At 37.6% G+C, this 9,428-nt stretch overlaps 1 protein-coding gene across 6 annotated transcripts in view; it reads right to left on the reverse strand.

Annotated features, from left to right (window-relative positions):
* The window catches only part of sez6b (seizure related 6 homolog b), a 185,525-nt gene that overhangs the window by 26,551 nt on the left and 149,546 nt on the right, over positions 1-9,428 (reverse strand). For all 6 annotated transcript variants that reach the window (XM_016557060.1, XM_016557059.1, XM_016557056.1 and 3 more), the window contains exons 6-8: positions 5,552-5,720; positions 4,840-5,006; positions 936-1,130 (exon numbers count right to left, since the gene is read on the reverse strand). In XM_016557060.1, coding sequence (XP_016412546.1) covers positions 936-1,130; positions 4,840-5,006; positions 5,552-5,720 — 531 coding nt within the window. The remainder of the gene's footprint in view (positions 1-935; positions 1,131-4,839; positions 5,007-5,551; positions 5,721-9,428) is intronic.

Here is a 9,428-nt window from a genome sequence, read left to right on the forward strand (position 1 = left end):
AGGGGCGTAACATTTCCGTCACACGCTTGAGGTATTCGGCCAATCACAACGCACTGGATTGCTGGCCAATCAGAGCACACCTCGCTTTTCAGACCAGACTTTTTCAAAGATGAGCTTTGTAAAAATCAACGCGTTTCAGAAGGTGGGGCATAGAGGAGAAACAATAATGTACAGTATGTGGAAAAGAATGTGTTGTGAATGTGAACCTTAAACCGCATAAACACATTTTATTACACCAAATACACAAAATAATGTTCTTTTTAGCAACATCATAAGACCCCTTTAATATAAACTTTATTATTAAAATTACATTTTAGTAAATTCAACCCAGAGTTGAATATTAACCAAGAATATTAGGCTTGCGTGCCATTCAGAATTGTGTTTGAAATGAGGTTGCAAAAAGGAGGCAGAATTGCAATTCGAGTTTGAATGCAATTTTAAAGGAAGAAGAATTAAATGAACTGAAGACAAAGACAAACATTCTACTAACAGTAAGTAACTTTGCAACCAAATGTCAACTAGCAGTCATTAGAGTATTAGTAGACTGTCTGCTTAATATCTCCTAACACTTTACTTTGATAGGCCCACCACATACAACATACTGACTATAAGAATCTTTGCAAGTATATGTCAACTTAATTGACTAACTCTAAACCTAACCTAACAGTCTAATCTGAGAGTTAGTAGACATGTAGTTGTGAATCCATGAGAATTAGTTGACATGTAGTTGCAAAGTTACTTATAGTTAGTAGAATGTCTAAAGTGGACTATCAAAATAAAGTAACCAAAATGTTTATAAAGCCTTGAAATTGGAAAGATTTTAAGCCTTACGGACAGATTCACATTCACTCTCATGAACTGAAAGGCAGCCACTGATTCAATTCTGTATTTGGCTCAACTCTGGTACATATACATATGCAAACATTCACACGCACCTCTGCAGGCGGGCTCAGTCTCATTCCATTGAGGGTTGCTGGGATCCATGCACTCGATGATAACAGAGCCCTGCTCCAGGGTGTATCCGGGGTCACAGGTGAACTCCACGACCGTGCCCACAGCGTAGGTGCTGTCAGTGGTGGTGAAGTTGCCGTACTTGACGAATGGCTCGTAGCAGTGACCTGCTGCAAAAGCTGAGAGGATACACCATAAATCACCTGCGCCGAGACGCACATCACAGTCCAAACACTATCACCAAGCATCTGATTTCAGAAGAGCTTAACACACACAGACAACCAGTCCGCTCGGCTCAGCCTTTAAACGCTTAACAAAATAATTTAGTCCGAAAGGACAGCGCAGAATCCGAATTTGAAAGCGTTTTTAGAAGGCAGTCTAAAAGAATTTGTCTGCTAAAGCAATGTGCAGCGTTTTACTTTCCCACCAATCATAATCTTCCTGGACGCAAACCCAAGGTTTCTGGTTGCCCTTGGAAAAAGATTGTTAGTTAATCATCCTTAGCCAGACTTGCAAGGTCACTTACGGGTGTAAAAGGAAGAGAGACGGCCCGACAATGTGAATAAATGTGAAACGTGAATGAACAAACTCACTCAGGGAAACAACAAACTGTCACGCCTGGCTGAACCGTTATTGGTTGTTGTGCTCGTCTGAGAATGTAGAATAGAGATTAGAGCGAGAGAAGGAGACTTAAGATGAGGATGTTCAGACGATGGAGAAACAGTGGCTTTGATATCCCTCCGGGTCCGGCCTCATTCAAGCGTGAGCTAGATTAGACTACCCACATTCAGCAAACACAGGCGATTCTGCCAATTACAGCAAACTGTTTTCACCCCCTTCCCCAGACACATTTGCAATATTCATCTTTGGCTTCATCTGACTCCGTTCTCTAAAAGAAGTAGAAATTAGTCATTTTAATCATCAGGTGATTCTTGCTCTCTTATAAGCATAGAAACAATCATTATATAAGATGGTATCAGCATAAAAGTCAAATTTATATGGAAATAAGAGTAATTTGTTCCAGACAGTGCATAATTTATGTGCATTTTATGTTATTGCTATGAGTGAAGTCCCAATAGGAAGAAAAAACAGAGATGAAATCTCTTTAATGTCTCAGTTATTTCTCCCAAGCAGCAATTAGATTAAATGGTAAGAAAGATTTTCCTCCCGAGAAAAGAGAGTTTTCAAAGAGATCTCCAACAATATCTCAAACTTTTGTTCAATGTTCAAAGACACAAAAGTTATGTATCGAAATATGAAGTCAAACATTTCTCATTAAAATCCCTTCAAAACTAAATTACAATAGGGACACTTCTAAAACAAAGAAAACATAGAATTCACAGGTACTATGTTTTACCTCGCCATGATGGTATGCTATACAAACATTACAGTTTTGTACTTTTACTATATGTCAGAAAATGCCTAATTTTAGGACAAAGTTGATTCTTAAATTAAACATAAAGCAGAACTCCATTAAGTCTATAGATGAATGAATATGAAGGTATGAATACACTTTTACAACTTTTAATCAGCTAGGATACATTAAATTGACCAACAGTGACAGTAAAAATGTATATTACAAAATATTTCTATTTCAAATAAATGCTGTTTTTATGAACTTTCTATACTGAAAGAAATACTGAAAATTGTACCGCATATCACATATAAGAATGTTTTCTGAAAGATCATGTGACACTGAAGACTAGAGTAAAATTCAGCTTTGCATCACAGGAATAAATTACACTTTAAAATATCTTAAAATAGAAAACATTTATTTTAAATTGTATAATTTCACATTATTGCAGTTCTTACTGTATTTTGATTAAATAAATGCAGCCTTGGTGATCAAAAAAAAAAATAAAAATAATAATTATATATATATATATATATATTTAACATTTGATCAGTAGCATTTAAGGTATGAAAGAGAAACTTCAGCTATTAAAGTTTCTCTGAGCCAAACTGACTGTCATAGAAAACATGGTCATTACACTAAAAGAGAAATTAATCTCTAAAAATTATGGTAATGCTCTGAAAATCATTTATTTCAGCAAATATGTACAAATAAAACTATTCTGTTCAACTGCAATTACTACATAGATTTACATGATTATGGTTTAAAAGGCCTTCAGAGGACTGAGTATTCCGCGTGTGGCCTCTCAACAACCACAGAGTTCCAGATCAATGCTTTTGCTAGTCTACTGAAATGGATAAAAACAGATCCATTTTGTTTATGATGGCAGATGAAGGGGAATGGCACTTCAATCAGAAAGACTATTAAAACCTGAGCAGCCTGGCTGGTGTGAAATTCAGAGAGACGTCTGGAGCGTGAGAAGACAAGCAGAATTGTTACAGGTTGCCGTGAAGGCACATTAGTATATTGTAGATAGCATAATCGGATTGTGGCATGGTAAATGAGATTAGACTGATCTCGCTGGATAATGACTGTGAGGTCCTGAGGTGTACCTGACATCCCTGTGAACAAATGCAACTGCACATGTTCGACTGACCTGTCAGAGGGAATAGGAATGCAATTTCTGTTAAAAAAAGGCTCTGCGTTTCCAGTTAAAACTCATTTTAATGACCTTGTCGGGTTGCATTTGCCCGCTTCATTCGATTTCCATTTGATTTAATCTGAATAGATCTCATTTGAGCCAGGAATCTAAAGAGTGTTAAGCAAGGCACATGGGAGAACAGATCTTTGGTGTGAATCGAAGCAACAAGGGGAATGTGCCGGAAGGTACGCTCTTTGTCTCCATCACAGCCCTCAGGCTCTATAGAGGACACGTGTTCTTCAAACGACGTTTGAACTTGGTAACTGTCGCCATGTACGGCCCGGCTCAGAGACAAACCAGCGGAGGATGGATTAGAAAAGATGCTGGCTGCTTTCAAGTCCTCATTATTGTTAAGCTGGAATCCAACTATTTTCTCAATCACTTTAAAAAATACCTTTTGGACATGCTGTGCATGTTTACATAGGCTTTAAAGGGTTAGTTCACCCAAAAATGAAAATTTTGTCATTAATTACTCGCTCTCATATTGTTCCAAACCTGAAAGATCTTCGTTCATCTTTGGAACACAAATTAAGATATTTTTGATGAAATCCGAGAGCTTTCTGACCCTGCATAGACAGCAACACAATTAACATGTTCAAGGCCCAGAAAGGTAGTAAGGACATTGTTAAAATAGTCCATGTGACATCAGTGGTTCAACCTTAATTTTAAGAAGAATTTTATTTCTTCTCTTCCATGTCAGGACTTCGAAGACTGACACAGAAGAGAAGTAATTGTTGAATAAAGTCGTTATTTTTGTTTTCTTTGCACACAAAAAGTATTCACGTAGCTTCTTAACGTTACAGTTGAAACGCTGATGTCACATGGGCTATTTTAGATATGTCCTACCTTTCTGGGCCTTGAACTTGGTAGTTGCATTGCTGTCTATGCATGTTCAGAAAGCTCTTGGATTTCATTAAAAATATCTTAATTTGTGTTCCGAATTAAGGGGAACAAAGGTTTTATGGGTTTGGAATGACATGAGGATGAGTAATTAATGACAGAATTAAAATTTTTGGGTGAACTACCCCTTTAACTCTTACGAACGTGTGTGTTTTTGTCTCAAGTCTTACGAACTGGTCAGTGGAGAAGATATATTTGCTAAATATTTCCTAAAAAAGCTCTTCTGAAATACATGTCTTTCTGTTTGGATTTGTCATCATGGCAAAAATGGCACTTATGACCGAGAACTGTTTTGTTTGAATACTTGTAATGTAGATGTAAACAAATATATCAATGTGACTGCAACATTTAGGGTTCATAAAAACAGAAATGTATTGGATTGTATTCATTCTGACTGCTGAAAATTTGTTGTAAATTCTTTGTTGGTCCATACCTTCATATCTGATGGCTACTCCCGTGTTGGTGCCGAAACCATCCGTCGTAAACTCCACGAAGAGATGTCTGGCGGAACTAACAATTCCCTCGTTAGGAAGGTATTCCACCTCGTACGAGTCGTACAAAATCGGTGAATCAATGTGGTTGCCGTTTTTAATCAGAAACCTGCAGACATAAGGGTTTTGTTCGGTTCAAAACAAGGAATCTCTCAACAGTATCTGTTTGGCAGCAGATGTAACGTTCCCCCGATTTCTAGTACTGTCTTTTGGCAGTTTGCATAATAATTGCCTGATATGATTTTGAATAGCTGAGCAGCAAGTGACCTCATTAAAAGTCCATTTGTTAGCAAAGCCTGCAGAAAAAGCGGATACCGCTAATAAAAATAACTGAATCCTCCTCCTGAGGCCCTGGAGTGGGCTCTAATCGCTCTCTCTGCGCCTTCACTAGGGGATTTGATTATTCTAAATTATTTTAAAGGAGAGCAAGTGTCTGATCTCAGAAACTTTCATCCACTTTCACTCACGCTCTCACAGCTGTTCCTATCATGCCTCGCTCTCGCCGTAGCAGATAATGCCCTGAAGAGCAGCACCACATTTGGAGTGTGACGGCACTGTGAAGAGACACTCGGAGCTTCTCCAACTGTCTCTTTGAACATCAGATGACTAATTAGTGTATAATAGCGAGCACTGAGTGAGTTGACTGGGACGAACCTGTCATCGTCTTCCGCGAGGGCCACCTTCTCGAAGTGCACGTGCAGCCGTTGACCCTCAGGGGCCTCCAGCACCCAGTGGCAGGTCAGGTTGTTGCTGTAGTTGCCAGGGAAACCAGGAGACACAATGCGGCCGAGAGTCACGTTTTTCACCATTCCACCGCAGGCCACTGTTCAAAGTACAAATGGAAGGAGACAGATAACATTGAGAAGAAAAAAAGAGCGCTAGAGGTCGAGGAAGCCATAAGAGCGAACTTTGAGCTGTGGATAACAAAGCTTTTTCATAGTGCATGACTGTAATGACTAGACCTCAACAATGTAGCAATAATAGTAAGATGGTATAATATGTGAGGGCACAATGTTTTTACACATCAAAGAGACTTTCAGACAATCCCTTTATACAAAAATGCCTGCTTACCTTCTGTATAGAAGGTGAAAAACAGTATATTAAATGAGTAGCATTTCTGAATTCAAAGTATTTATAAAACAGTAGGTGAAAAATATCCAGATTACCTACTACATTAATGGCATGTTAGATATTTTCCATCCTAAAAGGCCATGGGAGAACAGTTCAGAATGACAGTAAAACAACACAAGTGATACTATAAGTCGCATGACAATGACAACATGACGGATGTAATATGTTGGTTTTTATTCACACTACACAAGTTATTACTACACTGTAAAATTATGTTTTGAAGTTGTAAATAAAACAAAGATTATTGGAGTTTGTTTTATAGCAAAATACTATTTCTGTTTTTCTACTTCACAAATTTCACATTTAGTTTATTATTATTTTTCAGTGTAGAACATATTTTTTTTAACAGCTGCAAAATTTGTTCTTCATCAGTATGCGATTTCAGACATACCTAGTGTTTAGGAGTATGAAAAATATAAAAAGATTTTAAAAGACTTAAAAAATGCACTTTGCATTCATGTTGGTTTCATATTATTCCAAAAAATGTTTATAACATTTTCAACAAGTAAAAATGTCATATATTAAGTAAAAAGTAATAACATATTTTCCTTACACCTTGAATGTTTTTAGTGTACAATTTCATTATGAATAATTATTAAGTTTGATTAAGTTTCAATTTTGCTTTTTAAGTTTTATTACATAAAATATAAATAAATAAAAAATAATATATTTATAAAATAATACAAAATACCAATGTTATATTTTTCAAGATAAGAGCTATTTTACAATAATACAAATATTAAGAATTATTAATTAAAAAATATACTTTTTTACACCTTGAACTAACCTTGCCTTGTCATAAAAAGTTCAAATTTTCTGTCATTTTAAGAGACTTACGGACCTTGAGGGTCTTACAGTCTGCAGGGGTCCTCTCTACGTATATCATTTCCTGTTTAATATATTTTTTCTGCATGCTCATCATACCACAAGACTTTAAAAAATAAAATAAAATAAAATAATAAAGCAGGAAAGCAGAATGAATGAATGAATGAATGAATGAATATTATTTCTTTTAAAGAGTTTCAGGTGTTTTTTTCACTGTGATATCAGGATAGTTGTGTCACCCTAAAACCCAAATACATTTTAATTCAGAAATGAAAAACATGCCCATCATAAAATAGGTGCATCTGATTCATATTGTGTATGAATTGCCTTGTCAGTGTATTTTTGAATAAATTAATAGATGCAGACAAAAATGGCCACGTTATTGACTCAAGAACCTTTAGACCACAACGATTTAAACAGAGAAAGACAGCAATAATAAACAGTTTTTCTTAAAGGCAATGAAAAGAGAGAGAGCTTGGAGGAGGAGGATACCTTCTGAGCTTGACGGCTGAAGGTTAGTCAGGTGGACAGAACATAATTAAAGTGGACCCAAAGCCCTGTTTCCTGGCAGCCTGCCCATGCTGATCAGTAATCAGACTCCGACAGTCTGGCCCGGCCCTGCATCAGCATGCCAGGGGCAAACTTCTAAAACGGCACATTTATGCTATTTCACTCCAAATCAATGGCGAGATTGAGGAACCCCAAGTCCTGTAGGCCGTGTCTGGCAGCCGCAGGCTAACTAAACCTCCTCACGACGCATGCTACAGCCGTGCCTCCAAAGCACTAAATGAGATCCTTCATCAAAACAGCCCTCCTTCAGGGAGCCCAGCCTTGTTTGCAATCGGAGATGTTGTTCTGTTTGTCATGCAAGAGGGAAGAGTTCCCCAGCTCTGGGATTTAGCTCTCTGAAGAGATCGAGGTGCAAAAAGTCCTTATTTATGCAGAAGAGGCCGGCCTGTCAATCACGCTGTCACACCGGGCTGCCTTGAGGGGGTACGGTTGTTAATATTCACTGCCTTGTAGCACAAACACTTCTGTTACCACCATACCAGCCAAAATCAATGATCAAGCTCCAATTAACTTAAAAGGAGGAGGGAGCAACCGCACCGGGAGTTTCTCCCCTGTCAAGTTAAATCACACCTGTGTGGACTAAATATTTACACAGGCATGAGGTTTGTTTTTGAGCCCAAAGTATAGGGGCTGTGTTTAAACATGATGACTTGTGGGTGTATGTTTATGGTAAGATGGAGAAAAAACCCAAGGATAATTGCTAGTGAGCGAGTCCAGGGCGGCTTCACAATGATGCAAATCAGCAAGTGTGAGGAGGCTGTGTTTATGATTGGCAGGCAAAACCAAACATTTTCTGCACCTTGCGTCTATATGCAAATGAAATAAGGTTCATTAAAAGCAGAAGCTACTATTTCATAGATTTTTCTGTACTTGTTAAGATAGCAGTAGTGCTTACTGGTGCTACTGCTTCATAATTGAATTTCTCAGGGGCAGAGATCAAATACTGCAGATTTGGTAATTAACTGTCATTTAGCTGATGCTTTTGTTATAGTGCGCTCAATACAGGGACAATCCCTTTGGAGTAACCTGCAATTAAGAGTCTAGCTGGTGAAAGGGCACATGTGACATGTTAGTTAGTCTCTATTTCAAGTTTACCGCCACCTGGATGCAACCTGAACCTTTTATATTAGCAGCCCCGGTCCATTACTATCAGGCTAAAGGAATGTTAATTAACATAGAAAATAATTTCAATGACTCCAAAATGTTGGTTAGAATAAGGCACCTAATGGAGTTAAATGAAGTTTAAAGGCAGAAATTGGAGGATGTTTTTTGTTAAAGCACTTTAATTCTTCACTTTAAATCTTTTAGAAAACACATACAATTTTGAGCTGCAAAGTTGTCTAAATTGTCATTTTGCAACTACTGGTCTAGCAATTTGTCACTAGCGTAATCCGGGTGCCTGGTAAAAACATAGTAGACGTGTTTTGATTAGTCTGTTTACGTGGCTGGTTTTCATGTTAAACGTATGCCGACCACAGGAAGGAGTCAAATTTATGTTCTTCTGCTGATCCAAGATGCTCCACGTAAACCAGTAAGTTGTCACCTCCTTTCTTTGTATCTTTGCACAAACACTATGCAAAAACTAGCAGGGATTAGAGGTTTTTTATGGCAAAAATTGGATATAACTATAAGTATACTTACTCATAAGCTCAAGACTCAAAGCCTCATAATAAAATATTTAAAGGGTTAGTTCACCCAAAAATTCTGTCATTAATAACTCACCCTCATGTCGTTTCAAACCCATAAGACCGTTTGTTCATTATCGGAACACAAATTAAGATATTTTTGATGAAATCTGTTCTGACCCTGCATAGACAGCAACACAACTGACACGTTCAAGGTCCAGAAAGGTAGTAAGGACATCGTTAAAATAGTCCATGTGACATCAGTGGTTCAACCTTAATTTTTATGCATTAAAGGGTTAGTTCGCCCCAAAATGAAAATTAGGCTGCGTTTCACTCACCCCCGAGGCATCCTAGGTGTATATGACTTTCTTCTTTCAGAC

Source organism: Sinocyclocheilus rhinocerous, unplaced genomic scaffold (assembly GCF_001515625.1).
Source record: "Sinocyclocheilus rhinocerous isolate Xijiao unplaced genomic scaffold, SAMN03320098_v1.1 scaffold166, whole genome shotgun sequence".
In the NCBI taxonomy this organism is placed as follows: Eukaryota; Metazoa; Chordata; class Actinopteri; order Cypriniformes; family Cyprinidae; genus Sinocyclocheilus; species Sinocyclocheilus rhinocerous.